At 38.6% G+C, this 21,979-nt stretch overlaps 1 protein-coding gene across 1 annotated transcript; it reads right to left on the bottom strand.

Annotated features, from left to right (window-relative positions):
* Positions 1–13,176: 13,176 nt before the first annotated feature.
* LOC142149688 (pesticidal crystal-like protein Cry17Aa) lies at positions 13,177–21,367 on the bottom strand. Its single transcript, XM_075205001.1, has 2 exons — positions 21,247–21,367; positions 13,177–14,790 (listed from the first exon to the last, which is right to left on the bottom strand). The coding sequence occupies exons 1-2, from the start codon at positions 21,308–21,310 to the stop codon at positions 13,343–13,345; spliced, it is 1,512 nt and encodes a 503-aa protein (XP_075061102.1). The 5' UTR covers positions 21,311–21,367; the 3' UTR covers positions 13,177–13,342.
* Between the last annotated feature and the right edge of the window lie 612 nt (positions 21,368–21,979).

Here is a 21,979-nt window from a genome sequence, read left to right on the forward strand (position 1 = left end):
CTTGTGTAAACCACTGGCAGCAATGCCATGGTGCTCACTGTGGGCATAAACCAGGTAATCCGGCATGTCGCTCATAGTATAAATAAACTTGGGCCAATGGCAAGAAACGGATGCATATGATTGCTGTTTATAGTGTAAATGATATGTGAGCCCCGGCAAGTTGCTTGTACTGTAAAAGAACTGGGTGCAGTGGCCCTAATAAGGGAACCGGGTGCACTGAGGTGCTGACCTTAGTGTAAACCAACCGTGTGCCCTGAGATGTGTAAACAAACTAGTTGCACAGAGATGTTGCTGCTCCTGCAAAAATAAAAACCCAGTTGCCCCGAGGTGTTGCCCCTCGTGTAAACAAACAAGGTGCACTGAGATGTTGACCCAAGAGTACATGAGCTGAGTGCACAGGCATGTTACTTCTCGTGTACATGAGCTGAGTGTACTGGCATGTTGCTTCTAGTGTACATGACCTGAGTGCACGGGCATGTTGCTTCTAGTGTACATGAGCTGAGTGCACAGGCATGTTGCTTCTAGTGTACATGAGCTGAGTGCACAGACATGTTGCTTCTAGTGTACATGAGCTGAGTGTACAGGCATGTTGCTTCTAGTGTACATGAGCTGTGTGCACAGGCATGTTGCTTCTAGTGTACATGAGCTGAGTGCACAGGCATGTTGCTTCTAGTGTACATGAGCTGAGTGCACAGGCATGTTGCTTCTAGTGTACATGAGCTGAGTGCACAGGCATGTTGCTTCTAGTGTACATGAGCTGAGTGCACAGACATGTTGCTTCTAGTGTATATGAGCTGAGTGTACAGGCATGTTGCTTCTAGTGTACATGAGCTGAGTGCACAGACAAGTTGCTTCTAGTGTACATGAGCTGAGTGCACAGACATGTTGCTTCTAGTGTACATGAGCTGAGTGCACAGACATGTTGCTTCTAGTGTACATGAGCTGAGTGCACAGACATGTTGCTTCTAGTGTACATGAGCTGAGTGCACAGACATGTTGCTTCTAGTGTACATGAACCAGGTACAGTCAAACTGCAGTTGTCAGGCGTTTGGAGAGTGCACTCATGTGTCTCTTGATGTGAATAGGTGTCACTTACCGGGCCATTGTTGGCCGTGTAGTCGCCGTCTCCTCAGTCTCTGATAGCGAGGATCCATAGACAGAACTCCTTTTCCACAGAGTCAGGTCACTCCTCAGAAGAAAAGGCAGCTGCCTTAGCTTATGCTTCAGCTGCTCACGGATACTGCGGCTCCAACTAAGAGGGGAAACTGCCAGTCCTGTAGGGGACACACCGGTAATACTCTCTGAGGTGGGCTGCATCTACCTCCTCCTTCAATGCTCTACAGTCACACTGCTGCCGTCTGGAGTGGGGGCATGTTCCAGCAGCACCGGTTCAGTTGGCACAGGCTGCAGTGCTGAGTGCACAATGATTCTGCAGGCTGGATCCTCACCTCCGATTGTGAGATGCATTTACACAAACCCACACCCCTACCTTAGTGCAAACCTAAAGCTTAGGGTCTGCTGATTGCATAGAGAAATCATTCCAAAATAGCCCAGAGCTCATTTACCTACGGAAGAGTAAATATTCCTTTCATTAATGGCGCACAAACTGCATTAATCTCTTCTACATTTGCCTGGTAGGAATAACCAGTAGACCAGGTTTTCAGTTTCACATTGTAAAAATTAAAGCAAGGATTGCTGACACAGCAGTGTTTAAATCATTATAAGAATGACAAGCTAGTGCAAGGTTAATCGTCCTTGTATGTGTTTAGGTTAGTAATGTATTCAGTGAGAGGTGTTGAATAGTAAATTGCGGGTTTGAAAAAGTGGAGATGTTGCCTATAGCAATCAATCAGATTCTAGCTGTCATTTTGTAGAATGCACTAAATAAATGACGGTTAGAATCTGATTGGTTGCTATAGGCAACATCTCCACTTTTTCAAACCCGCAGCTTGGTAAATATACCCCCTAGTCTTTAAACCTCCTATACAGAGTTATGCTCCCCCCAAAAAACCTGAAAAACCGTGACCTTTGCAAAACAGGAATTGGAAAAAACATGTGAGATTTTGAACTTTAGATTATTATTATATTAAATTTGGCATGCGGCACCATGAACAATTCTCCATTCGCATGTCAAATTTCAGCTTAATAGTGATAATATTTTTATGCATTCAATATGTAGCCCTTCAAACACCATTCCCCCCATCTCACAAAATTAACATGGCGCAATGCCGTTTATTAGATTCAACCTTAATATAAGGGCGCAGTCGTGCCCTTATATTAAGGTTGAATCTAATAAAATGAAATAGAGGACTTAGGAGTTAGTGTGAGAAATGTAGAGAGAGGAGGTAGAATGGGGGGTCAGTGAGGTCAGTGGATGCAATGTGGGGGGAGGACAGGATACAACACAGGGGGGACACAACACAGGGGGGGCAGGATACAACACAGGCGGGGCAGAACACAATGGGGGTGCAGGATACAACACAAGTGGGGGCAGGATACAACGAGGGTGCAAGATGCAACACAACAGGTCAGGATGTAACACAAGGGGGGATACACAGGGGAGTAGTATATAATACAGGGGGAGCAGGATATATATATATATATATATATATATAGAGAGAGAGAGAGAGAGAGATAGGGGGGCATATTATAACACAGAGGAAGCTGGATACAATACGGAAAGGGGCAGGATATTACATATGGGGGAAGCAGATGAGAGGAGGAGAGGGGGAATGAATGAGAGGAGGAGGAGAGGGGGAGTGGATGACAGGAGGAGGAGAGGGAGAGTGGATGACAGGAGGAGGAGAGGGGGAATGAATGAGAGGAGGAGGAGAGGGAGAGTGGATGACAGGAGGAGGAGAGGGGAGCAGATAACTGGAGAAAGGTAGGAGAGGAGGAGCGGATGACAGGAGGAGGAGAGGATTAGCGGATGACAGGAGGAGGAGAGGGGGAGCAGATGACAAGAGGAATGGAGGAGAGGGGGAGCGGATGGCAAGAGGAAAGGAGGAGGAGATGACAGGACAAATGGAGGAGAAGGGGAGCGGATGACAAGAGGAACGGAGGACACGGTGAGCGGATGACAAGAGGAGGAGAGGAGGAGAGGGGGAGCGGATGACAGGCAGAGGAGAAGGGGTGCGGATGACAGGAGGAGGAGAGGGGGAGCAGATGACAGGCAGAGGAGAAGGGGAGCGGATGACAAGAGAAGTAGATGACAGGAGGAGGAGAGGTCGAGTGGATGATAAGAGGAGGAGGTGGAGAGGGGGAGCAGATGACAGGAGGAGTGAATGACAAGAGGAACGAAGGAGAGGGTGAGCGGATGACAGGAGGAGGAGAGGGAGAGCGGATGATAAGAGGAGGAGAGGGGGAGTGGCAAACAAGAGGAGGAGGAGCAGATGACAGTGGTCAGTGCAAAAACCTTAGTTCAGTTTTAAATTTCCCGCCGTCAGCTCAGTGCAGTGAATAAACTAACTGATCTCACTGAGGGGGCAGGAAGTTTAAATGGGCCCTGTTACACAACCACTATGGCACTGCTCAGAGAGATTAAACTGTGCAATGAGAGTGGTGCCAGGTCCAATAATACTACAGGGTGCCCCCTCTAAGTCCCAAATCGCCCCTGTGTGCCTGGCAAATATGGCTAATTTCTCCTACTCACAAAATGAAATTTCTTAGCGAGAGGGTGAGCCATATTTGTACTCGCAAGTGAAGCCATTCAGCAAGTGAAGTACACCCAGCACACACCGCTATCTGACATGCGCAACATTATGAAATCCCCTATCTTTAAAATGGGGCATATTTTTCCAATTATAAAAAAACCTGTAACATTGTCAAACTCGTGAACCCTCAAAGGCACTCCTCATCTCTAACAGCTTTCTGAAACAACACACCCCATGTCTTAAAACCTCATGTACACTGAGTTACGCTTTCCCCCAAAAAACAGAAAAATGGTGACTTTTGCAAAACAGGAAGTGGAAAAAAACTTTGAGATTTTGAAGTTTAGATTATTCCTAATTTGTCATTTTTTTTATTCTTTTTTTTCTGAAATTTGGCTGGCTGCACCTGTGGACAGTTCTCCACTCACATGCCAATTTTCAGCTTAATAGCTTTAATACATTTTAAAATGTAGACCCTCAAACACCATGTCCCCCTCTAACAGATTTAACATGGCAGAATGTCGTTTATTAGATGCAACCTTAATATAAGGGCATCAACTGTGCCCCTATCTAATATATAAATGTCTAGTGGCGTGTGTTAGTCTGTCTGTCTGTGTGTGTGTGTGTGTGGAAAAATAAAACCAAGCTGCAGCGCCACCTGCTGGGCGGAGTTATACACTGACCTACTAAATTCTTAGTGTGTGTGGAAAAAAAAATTCAGAAAGGGCTGAAATTTGGTATACTAAGATGTTTTTAATTTGATAATTTAATTTGTTAATTGTTAAAAGTGTTTATAAAGATTTAAAAGATATATATATTTCTTGAAGGAGAAGTGACAGTTGGGAGTGGTTGGTGGTTGCCGGGGGTGACAGTGGGGAGTGGTTGGTGGTTGAGGCCTGGGCTATGGCCCAAATGCATGACAAGAACCTTTTTAACACCTTAAGTAGCTTGATTTGACTAGAATGCATGAGTATCATGGACGGGATAACTTGTAATATATATGTATATAGATAGATAGATAGATAGATAGATAGATAGATAGATAGATAGATAGATATGTATATTTATTTCATGTTAAATCCTAATTAATATCTTTATTCAGAGTTATGTTATTACTTTAATGTATCTGGCATTTAAGCAAAAAAAAAAATATTTTGATCTTTTGGGGGTTTGTAATTTATCTTCTTAAATACAACAATTTAAACAGAGCTTCTTTTATTTCCTGGTTCCTCAGGCTATAAATTGCAGGATTCAATAGTGGTGTAAAAACTGTGTATAGGAGAGAGATAACTTTGTTGGAATTCAGTGAATATCCAGAAGATGGCACTGTGTATTTAGCAATTAAGGTGCCATAGTATATGGTAACAACTGTGAGGTGGGAACTGCAGGTGGAGAAGGCTCTCTGTCTTCTGGAAGTTGTGGAGATCTGCAGGATGGTGAAGACAATTCTAACATAAGTTACAATAATGAACACAAATGGAGAAAGCAGAAGTGGAATGGAAAAAACAATGGTCACAATTTTTACAATCGAAGTGTCTGAGCATGAGACTTCAAGGAGAGGAGCAAGGTCACAGTAGATGTGGTCAATGACATTGCATCCACATAATTGAGAAACTGGAATAATGGAGAACAGACTGAGAAGAAATCCCAACGACCAAGAAAATAATACTAGGCGGTGACGAAGACTGATGTCCATTACAGTTATATAATGCAATGGATGGCAGATGGCCAAATATCGATCGTAAGACATCACTGTAAGGAGCAAACATTCAGAAATGGTTGATGTGCAGCTGAAATAGTATTGTGTAATACAGCCAGTGACTGACATGGTCTTACCTCTCTCTACTAAGGCACATAGCAAGTTAGGGACCACATTTGTAGACAGTAAGATATCACATAAGGATAAATGAAAGAGAAAGAAATACATGGGAGTGTGAAGCTGTTGGCTTCTCATAATGAGTCCGGCTATGATGACATTTCCACTTATGGCTAAGATGTACGTCACAGAGAATTTAATAAAAAGTATATAATTTAGTATCCAATGACCCTGAATTCCTAGTAAAATAAATTCAGTAATCTTAGTTTGGTTGCATTTATTCATAGTAATAGAAGAACTTCAATGTAGCTGCAGACAGTTGAAAAGTTTGATTGTTTAGAAATATTTTACTTTAGATGACTTTTTCAGCATGTAAAACAACTCTCTTTGTATAACACCAATGTGGGGGTTTCTTGGTAGCCCACTTTGTCTCATCCAGGTTCTGAGAAAGTCACTAGTGACCTCCAGACAGCTGTACTGTAGTTCAAGTCTACACAATAAACCTCTGTAATAGAACAATTCTCCAAGGCTGATACTTAGACACGATGGATCCAGAACAGACTTGAACTGTCAACCGATCTGGCTTGTAGAAAAGGTGTATTCTATGCTGGTATCTGGTCAGCCAATCTCAGGAAAAATATATCAGGTTGCACAATCTAAAATAATACACAAACAATTAGGTGCTAGAAGACCATTTAAATAAACAGTGTGTATTGGGACTGCAACTCTTCAAACACAGAGTCTGTACCAGTATTAACAGACACATAAAGAAAAAAACAGAGCACTGAACCAGATAAATTAGAAAATTATACATTTTAATTAGTCAGTCTTAGTCTCAGTCTAGTTATATAAAATTGAAAAGGTATAGAACCTAAAAACCAATATAAAACCATTTAGCATTGTAGACTCCTACAAATGATTTCTTGATAGTTCACAGAACCTTGGTAGCCACTATAATATGTAATAAATCTTTTGTTTATCACCAATAGTAGATCAGCAGGAGTGACTTATATCTTCTGTTGACTTTGAAGTATATGTAACGCAGTCCTTTTCAAAACAAGTTCAATGGGCAGCACAGTGGCTAAGTGGTTAGCACTTCTGCCTCACAGCGCTGGGGTCATGAGTTCAATTCCTGACCATGGCCTTATCTGTGTGGAGTTTGCATGTTCTCCCCGTGTTTGCGTGGGTTTCCTCCAGGTGCTCCGGTTTCCTCCCACACTCCAAAAACATACTGGTAGGTTAATTGGCTGCTATTAAAATTGACACTAGTCTGTGTGTGTGTGTGTGTGTGTGTGTGTGTGTGTGTGTGTGTGTGTGTGTGTTAGAGAATTTAGACTGTAAGCTCCAATGGAGCAGGGACTGATGTGAATGAGTTCTCTGTACAGCGCTGCGGAATCAGTGGCGCTATATAAATAAATGGTGATGATGATGATGATTAAGGTCCAATAAATATCCAATACAGCTAATATGAGTCATATGTAATTTAACAAGACACCAACTACTGTGAATAGAAGAATGGAACATGGAAACTGTTTAACACTGACATGGAAAATATATTAAGGTCATCATGGAAAAATAACTTATGCAATATTGGAAAAGGAACACTTATATAGTTTGAGAGAAGAAAAATGGAAAAATACCATTCAAGGAATTCATTATATGGCATAGTCGTAGATGTCAGATCAAATTACCATGAAGCATTATGGACCAAATGCAGAGTTAAACACATCTTGGATGTGAATTACTGTCCAAAAATGATGTGAATTCTCAAACAGCCAATCAGAAGTAAATTAGCTAGTGCTGGTGTTCATAACAATCATCAGCGTGTTTTTGCACCGGCCCCCCATCTGTGTCTGTGTCTGCATCTCAACCTGCATAGGTTCACAATTCTGCAAAGACAACCTTTTTTATTGGGCCTATGTTAGAGCTCTCCCTTCCCTCCCTCATCACGCCTCTTCAGGCTCAAGCACAGACAAGTTTAGACATGCGCAACTCTGCATAGTTGTAGGTAAATTATGTTTTTTGAGGAACATGAGCAGAGTGAAATGATACAATCGTATGTTCAACTCTCCATCAGGCCCTATCTCTCTTGCCAGTGATGCAGACAATGCTGATAGGAATGATTACACAGCTGATACGAAGTGCAACCTGTACATTCTCAGCATTCATTAGACACTATTGCTAGTTCTATGGTAGAGTTCCAAACACTTTCAACCGTCATTGTCAAACATATTCAGCTGACTTATTAAATATAGGGATAAAAGTTAGATAAATAAATATTCAAAAGCAAAATGAACACTGTGCAAATGATATATATAGCACACAATCAGTTAATCACACAAACACACACATATGTATATATATATATATATATATATATATATATATATGTATATATATATATATATATATATATATATATATATATATAGTAGGTATATAGTAGGGTATGGATTGCACAGTATATATATATATATATATATATATATATATATATATATATATATATATATATATATCACACTACAATATACTGTATGTCTTTCTATTCATTAACTTGGGGCTTTTTTAGCTGCATCATGTTTCTTCATATTGCTAGTACCCTAAATCTTATCTAATATTTAAAAGAGAAAATTTGTCCTTCTGTCCTTCTGTCTGTCTTTCTATACAAATCCACATTTTTCAAGCGAAGATCATGAAATTTTGCATACGAGTGTATTAAAACATGACGGAGGCAACTAAAAAAATTTGAAATTGAAATTCATTACGGGGTGGGGGTGGCGAGGGGGGTAACACCTAAAAATCATCGAAAACGACCATAACTCTGGAATGTCTGGAACAATTTACACCAAACCTGGTACACATATGACTTACAGTCTGACAACAAATATTGTGGGGGCAAGACACCCCTAGCACTCCTAAGGGTGGGGGTGGCGAGGGGGGTAACACCTAAAAATCAACGAAAATGACCATAACTCTGGAATGTCTGGAACAATTTACACCAAACCTGGTACACATATGACTTACAGTCTGACAACAAATATTGTGGGGGTAATACACCCCTAGCACTCCTAAGGGTGGGGGTGGCGAGGGGGGTAACACCTAAAAATCATCGAAAACGACCATAACTCTGGAATGTCTGGAACAATTTACACCAAACCTGATACACATATGACTTACAGTCTGACAACAAATATTGTGGGGGCAAGACACCCCTAGCACTCCTAAGGGTGGGGGTGGCGAGGGGGGTAACACCTAAAAATCATCGAAAATGACCATAACTCTGGAATGTCTGGAACAATTTACACCAAACCTGGTACACATATGACTTACAGTCTGACAACAAATATTGTGGGGGCATATTACTTAAATCTCTAAAGGTTCATTCTTAAAATCCCAGGCAACGGTGGCCCCAAAAACAAGGTAAGGCCTATATACTGCTGTCCTTCTATCTTTCTATACAAATCCACAGTTTTCAACACTGCGGAGGATCTCGGGTAATTCGGGCCACGGCGGAAAAATAAGAGGAAGCGGCTGTGACAGCGTCACCATGAGAACAGCAGCCCCAACAAAAGCTGAGGCCCCTGCTGCTCATCACTGCACATTACACATATAACTATCTAACCTCATGGCATACAGGAAGTTGATGCCACATCACCATGGCAACAGTGGCTCTAGCTGAGGCCTGGAGACTGCAGTCCTCTGTCTTCCTATGTATTTTTCTTTTCTTTTACAAATGTGTTAGCAGTTGTGCACATATCATCTTCCTTAATATTTTATTGTTCTTTCCTGGTACGCATGAACTTGAAATAATAAAATGCCACGAAAGAAAAGAAAATGAAGAAACGAGAAACGAGAAATATAGTTTATCAAGCTGTTTTGAAGTAATTGTTTATCGGTTCGTTCCATCATATACAGTTCAAATACAGTTTTACATTTTCACTTTTCACCTTCTACTGGTCCAATTTTAACATGATATTTACATGTATGTTTAATATTTAGATTGATCTTTGTAAATAAACATTCTTTAAATCCCGGGCAACGCCGGGTATTCTGCTAGTACAATATAAATTCAAGAAGGAATATAAATCCATTGAAATATGTGACACGGATTTAGATTCAGTTTTGTGGAAATAAGAGAATGTATTACTCAAATTAAACAGGATTTGGTGGGAGGTGGTGACCTTGAACAATATCAGGCTAACTATCTTTTACCACAGAGGATAAAACATTAAAAGGTCCATCTTTTACCACTGCTTCAGGAACATTCAAAGAAAAATGAGATTCTATTTTATGGAAATGCACGTTTGCCCTGATTGAACTTATTTTGGAGGAGAGGAGAGATCTCAGATCATTAGTGGGAGATATCAAGGAATTACAATCCTTGTTTGGCCCATTTCAGGATCTGAACAATGTCATCATCATCAACAGCAGCTATTTATATAGCGCCACTAATTCCACAGCGCTGTACAGAGAACTCACTCACATCAGTCTTTGCCCCAACTTACAGATTAAATTCCATAACACGCACCCACAGACAGACTAGGGTCAATTTGATAACAGTCAAGTAACCTACTAGTGTGTTTTTGGAGTGTGGGTGAAAACCGGATCAAACCCACGCAAATACAGAGAGAACATAGAAACTCCACACTGATAAGGCCATGGTCAGGAATTGAGCTCATGACCCCAGTGCTGTGAGGCAGAAGTGCTAACCACTAAGCCACCATGCTGCCCTGTCCATGAAATTCTTAGCACGGTCGAAGATAAAATCAATAAAATACTTACCTGTTTCTTTTAATAACTATACATAGTATACAAAAGATTTTTGTACCCACAGTATAACGGCAATAAAAGAAAAGGATTGAATTAACTCTATATACGAAATTGATACGTATTTTTCATTCGTTATGTTATTTTTTAGATTAAAATATTCTCTTAGGTCTAATATCTATGAGACATCATTAGAATGCTGGATCTAATAAGGTATTTAGACGGGATATTAGAGATTGTAATGGTTACTATAACAATCTATGATGGAACTGAAAGCGAGGTCTTTTAGCAAATCATAATAATGGAATCGAGTGTTAAAAGGGGCCGTAGCCCAAAAACACCATCGGATGCAAAAGAGGTTTAGAACGCAAACAGCAAAATATATGAAATACGCTAGCGGATCAATAACAATATTCAAACAGACTCATATATACCGATTATTTAGTTTGTTTTGTCAGTGCAAAAATTATTTTGAGGGAATGTTAAAACTATGGGTATATGTATTTTACTTACGGTTTTCATTATTATTATCGTAGATTTGTAAGGCGACACAGTACTTTGCAGTGCCGTATAGTAGGGAAAGCAGGACAAACATAAAACAAGGAAATACAAGGTAGACAAAATTAATGGAGACATGAAAACAAAGGGTATGGAGGACCCTGCTCATTAGAGAGCTTACATTGTAAGTGGAAAAGGACACAGCTGAAACAAACAGAGCGAATGTGGCTCAGAGTAGAGATTGGGATAGTTGTGAGAGTGCATTAGTGTGGATATTGTTATCGAGGATAAGGTCACCTCTAAAAAAGAGATGGGTTTTCAAAGAGCATCTAAAGATTTGAAGGCCATGGTAAAGTCTGATTGAGCGTGGTAGGGAATTCCATAAGTGGGGAGCAGCACGAGAGAAGTCTTGCAGACAGGAGTGAGAGATGATTACCAGAGAGTAGATTCATTTGATCACAATTATTATATTATTCCTATTCATTATATTTTTGTTATGAGAGGGTAATTGTGATCTGGTTTGTGTCAAAAAGCGTCAGGGAGTATTTGCGAAGTGTGATAGTAACTACTACCAGGTCTGAATATATTGATTGAAATTGCTAGCTGTCATCTTCCCGGAAATTGCATTACATCTATATGATATGCCTGATTTTCATATCCATCTGGTAGGATTACCATTACTTTTATTGATTTGGATTTTATGTTTTTACGTATATTCTTTCTAGTATACAATAAAGTTTGCTATATGGATTTTAAAAAATGTATTACTCTAGATTTTTTATTTGTTTGCTTGAATTTACATGGTGATGATTTGCATGAAATTACTTCTTCCATCACCCCGTTCCAACTACTTTAAACATATTTTTGGAACCTGTACAAGACCCTTGCTATATGAAAAACACAAGATTGTATCTAGTAAGTGCATTATCTGAAGGGGAGAGCCACCTATGGAATGGGATTAACCTATCTACACAATATGATATGCTATACACCAATTAAAGTTTTGTAAGTTTATTCACAAGAGAGGGTGCACTGCTTTGAATGAACCATCTATTTAATACACTAAAAATAGTTTTTCGACAATATTGAACATTTAGTGGCCTATACAGTGTTGCACTATTGTATGTAACTTTTGTTGGGATCCATTGTTGAGAAATCATTGGAGAGCACCTGATCAACTTATTAAATATAAGTATTTTTTTATATTTGTGTTTTTCACTAATGCACTTTAAGATAGATCAATGAGGGATTGATTGCGCTTTATATCTCTTATATTTTTTGTGTATTTGATGATCAATGTGTGTACAGTTGACTTAAGAGAGTTTTAGCTGCTATTATATGTGAAGCGCTTCTAAGAACCCTAACACACTACAATACATCACTGATCAGTTATTCACACACACACACACACATTGAAAATTCAGTTAATCGCGCATTTGGATTTTTTTACGCTATTTTTGTGTTTGGTGTTTTGATGTTTTTACACCTGGCACACTGGTATACATATGGGTTATGAAAAAAAGTTTTAGGTCTCGACAACGGTCCAAAGGTCTCAGTAAGGGAACAATACTTCAACTGACTGTCTCATTCCTTGCCTTCAATTTTGCTATTAAATATCTTGTACCATTACAGTCCTGGAGAGTGCATTCCTTTAGAAATAATCAGTATTTAGGTATTTTAGATAAAAATAAATATAAAGTATTAATAATTAACTCATTTAATTTATAGCACATTAAGAACCATATGGGTGCACCCTGAAAGATTTTAGCATTAGTGACATTCCTCCAACTAAATTGAATTACAGTTGGATTTTGCAAAAAATAGAAATAGGGTCAAACTGTAAAGAGCATTGTGCAAATTCTTCCTTCCCCCTAAAAAGCATTGGTTTGACTATATTTTATGGATTCACAATTCATTTGCTGGATTAAAGGCCCTGGCATACTTGTAAATAACTTCACATTAACCAAAGCCGAAAAACTGACTGTACAATATATGCAGTAGAGATATGGAGGCTTGTTATACAAGTACTTACTTCATTATTATTCCCTCAGCCGATTATCATTATTCATCTATGTGGAATTTCCAGGTTAGTCAAATTAATAAAGAAAATATTATTTTCCGGTTTTTCCACCTATAGTCTACACTCTAATAATGCACAACTGTATATATTTATATACTTGTAGAGAACACTCCTTGTGGACATTGTGATCATGCCCAGAGAGACCAATTAGACATAATGAGATTTGAAAGGGAACCTTCTTTTATGTTATCCTAGTTCCCAAGACACCAGACTTTGCATTAATCTGGCCATTACATTTAGATATATGAAATGTATCTGATAGAACTGTATAATGTATGTTAACTATGTTAAAATCATAGAGGAACATTTTACATGTTTGGTTTCGTTATGTGATCCTCTGAACAAAACATATTGGAGACTGATTTCTTCACAGCATTCATTTTATTGCAATTAGAGTATTATGGCATTATTATTTTTTTTTTTAATATGTTCTTATGGAGAATCTTGCTAATACAAAGCAGAGCTTTTATTTTTATGCTTGTGAATCACCAAATGACAAAGTATTTCTGATGAGATATTTATTTTTGTTTAGAAGGTCTTCATGTGGTGGTGGTGGTGGTGGCTATTCTCCTTCCCTATTACTGACTTGTATTTTAAACGTTTATCGGTAAAGTCCACAGAGTATAAGTTATGTGAGTCGATTTGAGAAGGTTTGGTGGGATAGGCTTTGTAATCTAACTCGATCTGATACAGTCCATTGGCACAGCCACCTCCTGCCAAACGAACATTGTATAGTCCATATGTGTCTATCCCTCCTGTGTTAACACATGAAACAATCCATCCACCACGGTTTCCCAGACGCCCAGTAGATTCCCCATCTGAGAAATCAATTGTAACTTCAACCATATTACAGTTATTATCACAAAATCTTAGTGATCTGGCACGTCTGTTATTTAATTGGACCTCATGTAGCAAGCCACCCCCTCTGTTTCCCACAAATGATCCAGAGTGGGTGTTGTAAATGACCTGGAAGCCATCGATAATATTCCATTCTCGAACATTAATCTTAGTAACTTCGCCATTTGTGTTATCATTACCTGGTCCGTATAGGATAAACTTATGACTTCTTATAATCTGAATGCTTGGTGAGATGGGACCAAAACTTGCTATGGACATGGCTGGTGGTATGACAGAGGGATTATCTTCCTTGTCAGGGATGAAGTTATCCAGATACAGGGTTGATACCATTATCTGCAGGAGTTCTCCATTCCGGAGACCGAACATGTTTTTCTTCACAGCCTCACATATTTTTCTAAAATAATTCTTATCATTTGTGCCCATCATATCACCATGCACATACTTTACTGTTTCTTTGGTCAGTTGATCAGTGACTATCCCATATGCCTCAAATCTAAAAAATGGGGGAATGGCAGTGGGATAGGTATTACAACCTACATCTAGAGTGATTTTAGCCTTTCTCCAATCTACCCATTTGGAGTAAGTTGTTTTCATGTAATCTTTATATGTAGAAATTTGTTTCTCAAGATCGTTTAACCAGACATCTGTGTTGTCCTCATCATACATTTTCTTTCCATGAAGAAGCCTCTCCTTTAAAATCATTAAATGTTCAGTACTATGTGTGACCACTAGAGGGATTAGTTGCACAGAGTTATTAGACAATGTAAGCTTGTAGAATAGTTCATTACTTGCATGGATCATGGAAGACATTAATGAACCTTTTTCTTTAATCTGAGCTTCAACATACATCTCCATGGTCTTCTGTAGAGCACGTATCTCATTATTTCTCTCCTGAAGTTCAAATTCAAGGATCTTCTGATCTATCAATCCTTCCACTTGGTCTTTTATGAGACTCCAGATATCTTTTTCAGAAGCTGGCCAGAAGGCCTTTAGAAGCATACTTATGATTTGTCCAACTGGTATACCTTCAATGGGGGGAATCTTGGCTGTGATACTGACCAAGATATCTTTCATCCTGTCGTTCCATGTGCCACCCAATGGGTTTTTACAGTTGTTCCCTACAAACAAATATATAGAAGCGTTACATTTATTATATTTTAATAGAATTTACTGCAAAGTAGACGCTCTAGAAATCAATACTAGCACCAAAAAATGCTGAATTGTGACACATTTATATTTGCACAAATGTGCATATTTCATCACCATATTTGTCTTTGTCCGGCTATTTGATGTCTTTCCCTGTAGGTGCTTTGCCTGTCATTATGTGTGATTGCGAACCATCCAAAGAATGCACATATCAGCTAGAGTAGGCACATAGGGTCTGAGTCATTAAGGAGAGTAAAGCATAATAAAAGAGTAACTTTGCACCTGGGCAAAACCATATTGCATTGGAAGGGAGGTAAATTTACAATGTGGGGACAGATTTATAGTTGGGGTAGGGCATGTCCTAGATCAACTTTAAATATCAGTGTAAATATAAACCTATCACATATTAGTGTGCTACATGAAAAAAACACAATATTTATCTTATATTCAAAATAATAAACTAATTTACCCCTCTTGCATTGTAACATGGTTTGTCCTAAATAAAAAAAATTCCTTTTTTAGCCTTACTTTCCTTAATGACTCAGGCCCATAGCCTCAATTTACTGTCTATTTCAAATTTTGGACCACCATCTAAATTTAAGACTTTTCCTTTTTCAACTCTTATTAGAGCCTGAGTTATGCCTTCATTAAGATATATTCGTTTTTTCTTACATTGGCTTATGATTGCGTATAAATTCTCTTTTCCATATAAAATGTGCCTATATTGAAGGTAAATGCGTATAAATAGGCTCTCTGGATATCTGCTACACCAAGAATGTACAATAGAGACACATGAAAGAAAAATATGACATTTCCTCACACTAATTATTTAAGACATGTAAATATAGAAATGCTTTGTACTTTACTCTATGTGGATTTTCGCATAGGCAGTAGGATAGTCCGCCACTCTATCTAGTGAGGATTCACAACATTACCGACTGCAGACCACAGGTGGCAGAAGACAAAAGCATACTGGATGATACAACACAGTTATGTAACAGTGTAAAGTCAGGATGTATGCTGTAGGTGAAGATACCTAGTAATAGGAGACATCATTTCTATGAAGCCTTTGTAATGCCCTCACACCTACCAAGCTTTGCACAAGTAAAGTTTGGATTTGGGTTTCTTTTCTCTTTTTTTGGTGACTTGAGTCTTGCTTGTTTGCCTGTTCATCAACTTCTTTTTCCCCTCACTAATCTACTCTCCAAGTCATCCACTTCAGCTTTATCCATCATGACTCATGCTCACAGGACTGAGTAGCTTGGCCAGACGTGGTGTGTCTCTTATAGCTTCCTAAGTCAAATTGTTCTCTCCAGAGAGCAATCAACACGTGAAATAATGTATGCCAAATACCTTTGATCAGATCCCCCAAAACGGTATACTATTGTGGAAAATGTTCAAACCTGAAGCAGAGAAGTGATTTGGTCACATGTGTTTTACTCCATTTTGACCACAAGTCATTGTTTGCTGGCACAAAACATTATCATCTATTGAATGTCCAAATCTGTGTCTGTTAAAGATTTTACATGTATGTGTGTGTGTGAGAGGGGCATATATACTGTGTGTGTGTGTGTGTGTGTGTGTGTGTGTGAGAGGGGTATTTATACTGTGGGCTAGATTTACTAAGCTGCGGGTTTGAAAAAGTGGGGATGTTGCCTATAGCAACCAATCAGATTCTAGCTGTCATTTTGTAGAATGTACTAAATAAATGAACGCTAGAATGAATTATTTATGAGTCTCTATGACCTGACTCCCCTCAGTATTACGAACATCAGCTGGTGGAACTAGCTCACCAGCTTCGATACTCTATATTGCAGGTTTAATGGGTTTACTTTTGTTTAGGCCCAGAAAATGCAGAACACAGCATTACAACACCATATCAGGTACATTAACTGGGACATAGAGAAGCACAGTCCCAGATGTATAAAGGAGTTTGAAAGGCCAAGGGTAGCTTTTATCACTCTTCTACGACAGAGGTGTCATAAACCAGGACTGACACCCAGTCCCAGAATACCTTACAATGAAACATAAATACATGCAGCTGATTGCAAAAGCAATTGTCCACAGCCAGATAAATCTAAGGGCTAGATTTACTAAGCTGCGGGTTTGAAAAAGTGGGGATGTTGCCTATAGCAACCAATCAGATTCTAGCTGTCATTTTGTAGAAGGTGCTAAATAAATGAAAGCTAGAATCTGATTGGTTGCTATAGGCAACATCCCCACTTTTTCAAACCCGCAGCTTAGTAAATCTAGCCCTAAATCTTTTTATACCTCTAAAAAGATAAATTTAGTTTTCTAGATTCTTTCATTGTGCCTCCTGTTCTATTAACATTGGGCAACAGGGATGGCATTCTAAAATGCAGCGCTGGAAATGACAGCACCAATGTAACAGACATTACATTTCACACAACTAACAATACAGAATTGAGCTGCAGGACCTGCATCCTGTATTATGTTTAATAATAGATAAATATTGAAGAAAAATGCGTGGGGTTCCCCCACCCAAGCACTATTAAACCTAGTGCTGCCAGCCTAATGCTGGTTGCACGCAAATCGGGAAAAGATTTAACTTGGGGTCCCTCCGATTTTCATGCAACCACCACTAGGGAAACCAGCCGGGGTGATTGACACTATAGCAGGGGGACATGTGGCAGGGGTATCCCTGCCATAATGACAAACCAACCCCAGGCTGTTTAGTGCTGGGCTGCATTCCCTAGGGATTGAGGTCATAAAAAAAAATCTCTAGGAACAACTCTTTCTACACCCGTGGGCGATCGGTGTAGAGTAATAAAGGTGATAGAATGTAAAAAAAAAACATTTTGTTTGTGGAACTACAAGTCCCATCTATGCTGGGCTGCCATAAACAGTCTGGGCATGCTGCAAGCACCAGCATACCCAGACTGCTTATGACAGCCAGGCCTGGCTGGGATTTAGAGTACCACAAGTGCCAGCATGGCCTGACATTCACGCCTTTGTGCGACCTGTAGTTCCACAAAAAAAAATGTTCTCTCTCATATCTATATATCTAATATCTATCTATCTAATATTTATCATTCTATGCATCTATCTCATATCTATCTATCTATCTATCTATCTATCTATCTATCTATCTATCTATCTCATATCTATCTATCTATCTATCTATCTCATATCTATCTCATATCTATCTATCTATCTATCTATCTATCTATCTATCTATCTCATATCTATCTATCTATCTATCTTTCTATCTATCTATCTATGTTATATCTATCTGTCTATATAGCTAACTCATATATATCTGTCTATCTATCTCATATCTATCTGTCTATTTATCTAATATCTATCTATCATATCTATATATCTGACAACTATCTATCTATCTATCTATTTATCTATCTATCTCATATCTATATAACTAGTATCTATCTATCATATCTATATATCTGACAACTATCTATCTATCTATCTATTTATCTATCTATCTATCTCATATCTATATAACTAGTATCTATCTATCAATCTATCAATCTCATATCCATGGCCGGACTGGCCATCTGGCACCTCTGGCAATTGCCAGAGGGGCCAATGACTGTAGCAGCGATCATGTGAGTATTTGTATACTCAGATGACCACGGCGCCGGAGCCCCCCCTCCTCACTCTCAATTTTTTTTATTATTTTTTTTAACTTAGAGGGGGGGGGGTGGGTTGAGGTTTGGCTCCGGCACTGTGATCATGTGATTATTCAAATACTCACATGATCGCGACCCCGGCGTCCCTTCTCCATGTGCACTGAATGTCAGGTGTAACGTCATCGCGTCACACCCAGCGTTCAGTGAGGATCGGCACACAGAAGAGAAAAGAAAGAAGACAGAAGAGAGAAAGGAGAAGTAAAGAAAATAAAGATGAAAGAAGAGGCACAGGGTGATGAAGAAAGGGGGGAGCAGAATGGCACAGGGTGGTGGAGAAGGGCAAAAGCAGCATGGCAGAGTGTGAAGAGGGGCAACAGCAGTGTGGCAGAGTGTGATGAAGTGGGCAAAAAGCAGCATGGAGGACACAGTGCCATCACAAGGGGGCATAATGTGGTTGTGATAAAGGGGCACAGTGTGATCATAAGGAGGCACAGTGTGGTGATGATAAAGGGGCACAGTAATGTGTGTGTGATGGCACAAGGAGCTTTTATCAATGCAGTTTGTGTGAGGCAGATGGTGGTTAATTTGGCTAATTAATGGGTGTTGTTTTAATTGTGGGGTGATGGTGGGGCAATGTAAAAGTGGGGACTATTAATTTAAGATGGGGTGGTTTGGGGGCTATTAAATGTGGGGGTGAGTTTGGGGAAAATGAGGTCTCTTTATTAAATGTGACTATGAATTTAATGGCAGCGATGGTTACAGGAAATAGGTATGTTTATGAAATGTAAATACTATTAATTTATTGCTGGGGCTGTATGTAGGGAGGGAAATAGGTTTTATATATTATTATTTAATATATTTTTAATGTTGGGGCTGGAGTGAAGCCTAATTTTAAAACGTGGGTGCTATATTTATTTAACTGCGGTGCTGGTTGGAGTTTTCTAAATTTGATGAACCCATTTTTTTTTCCAAATAGGGCCCCCAATATTCCAGGAATCAGACAAGCAGCAACTGATCTAAAGACACCAGCAGCCACAAGTGGTAACAATGACGAGATAGGTAGGAGAGAGCAGGACAGTCTGCCAACTGTCCTGAATTTGGTGGGTGACTGTTCCGCTTAGTCAGGATTTGTTCTGACTGCAAGGACAGTTGAGAGGTATTTCCTGTTTCACATTGTACTGCTTGTGAAGGCAGAACTGTGTGCACCTAACAGTAGTGCTCGTTGAAAATGTGTCTAATAACCATATTACATTATAGGAGCCCCCCTGTCTTAAGTGCCTAGGGCCCCACAAACCTTAATCCAGCTCTGGTTAGAAGGGGGAATCGGATGGTTGCTCCCAATCCCTGGCCAGGACACCAGAGCAAGAGCAAGCCGAGGAGCTCTAAGTCTCATGAGATTTATTAATCTTGTGAGGCTAAGAGCTTCCCTGCTCACTCTACAGGAAGCTCCCACCCTGATGGATGTCAGCAGCTTCAGAAGCATAGATAAGTACAGTGGACTGGGGTGTTGTAATGTGTTACTGGGGTGGGGGTGGCATGATGTGGATGGGGAGGGTCTGATAAATGTAATGTTTTATTATTATGTATGTATCAATGCCCCATGTTGACCACACCCCTAACATAATGTGGCCACGCCCTTGGCAGCACACAGTTTTTTCCTGCTCATCAATAGAGGTGGGCCTGTATGCTTCAAATGCCAGGGCTGATTTTTAGTCCCAGTCCGGCCCTGATCATATCTATCTAGTATCTGACTATCTATCCATCTATCTAATATCTAACTATCCATCTATCTTATATATATGTCTATTTATTGAATATCTATATATCTGGTATCTATCTATCTATATATATGGTATCTACATATCTGGTATCTATCTATCTATCTAGCATCTGGTATCTATCTAGTATCTATCTATCTATATATCTCATATCTATATATCTAGTATCTATCTATATATATCTATCTATCTAGTTAACTTATATATATATATATATATATATATATATATATATATATATATATATATATATATCTATATATATATATATATATATATATATATATATATATATATATATATATATATATATATATATATATATATCTATATCTATCTCATATCTATGTATCTTGTATCTATCTTTCTCATATCTAGATATCTTGTGTCTATCTATCTATTTTATATCTATCTGTCTAGCTAACTCATATATATTTCTATGTTTATCTATCTATCTCATATCTATATATCTGGTATCTATCTATCTCATATCTATATATCTGGTATCTATCTATCTCATGTCTATCCATCTATCTGTCCCATATATCTGTCTATCTATCTCATATATATTTAACTATCTCATATCTATATGTCTATCTATCTATCTATCTAATATGTATCTATCTATCTAATATCTAAAACTATGGTATCTATCTCATGTCTATATATCTCATGTCTATCTATCTATCTATCTATCTATCTATATATCTATCTATCTATCTACTTGTTTGTCTGTCTGCCTTTCAGTTGAACAGTAAATTATATTTTTAAAATTCCTACAGCAATGATAATACCTTGAAAAAAATATTTGACCAAATAATATAAAAGCAGATGTGTTGTTCATTTTAAATCTTCAGCTATGTTAAAAAATAATTTATACCAAAATCTATTTAAAAATGTGATGTTTACATGAAAATAGTGATACAGTTGAAAGCAAAGAAGAAATAAGTATCCTTCACCTTACATGGGCTCATTGTCATTTTCTTCTTTGCGTTCAGTGCATATTACTGGGACAACCTAAGGCCAGGAAATCACTTACCTTGCAGAAAGAGGAAGAGGATCAAGAAGGTGGTCACCCAAGGTTTAGAGTGCTTGGACACCATTGTTGTGCTGAGCAAACGTTCTCTAACCCAGTGATGCCTCAACTAAATTGTATATATAATGGGATGTATTGTTTTATTATTATTTGCCCAATAAGTTAATGAATGCCTAAACTTATTGGATCACATATTAATCAGAATTTTTCTCATGTTTGCTTTGTATTAGTGTCACATTGACCAAACAGCACAGTCTTTTGCAATATCAAATACTGAGGCTTTAATATGTTTTAATATATTAGATGAGTAAAGAAAAAGAGTGTATTAGGAATATTATTGAATAAATAAACAACTAACACATAGCAAACAAAAATGAAAAATTAAGGTAACTATAGGGGTTATACAAATTAGAAAATGGTATCTTCAGTGGTCATGTAGAACTTTTTCTTCCCGGACTAAACCTAGTTTATTAGTCTGGCACTGAATAAGGAATTGAGAACTAAAATGAAGAGAATTCCAGAGGATTGATTAAGTATAGAAAGAACCCATGCAATTATTGTGTGATCAGCGTAAAGTGGTGGTAATTGAGTTGAAAAGGGTAGTTAAAGGGTGGTTGAGGAATTTTATAAGCTTGCGTGAAGAGGTGGGTTTTCAGAGAATGCTTGAAGCTTTGGAGGCTAGAGTAAAGTCTTGTTGTTCAAGGAAGGGCATTCCACAAAATGAGTACTAGCTGAA

The sequence above is a fragment of the Mixophyes fleayi genome, chromosome 4 (genome assembly GCF_038048845.1).
Source record: "Mixophyes fleayi isolate aMixFle1 chromosome 4, aMixFle1.hap1, whole genome shotgun sequence".
Taxonomy (NCBI): domain Eukaryota; kingdom Metazoa; phylum Chordata; class Amphibia; order Anura; family Limnodynastidae; genus Mixophyes; species Mixophyes fleayi.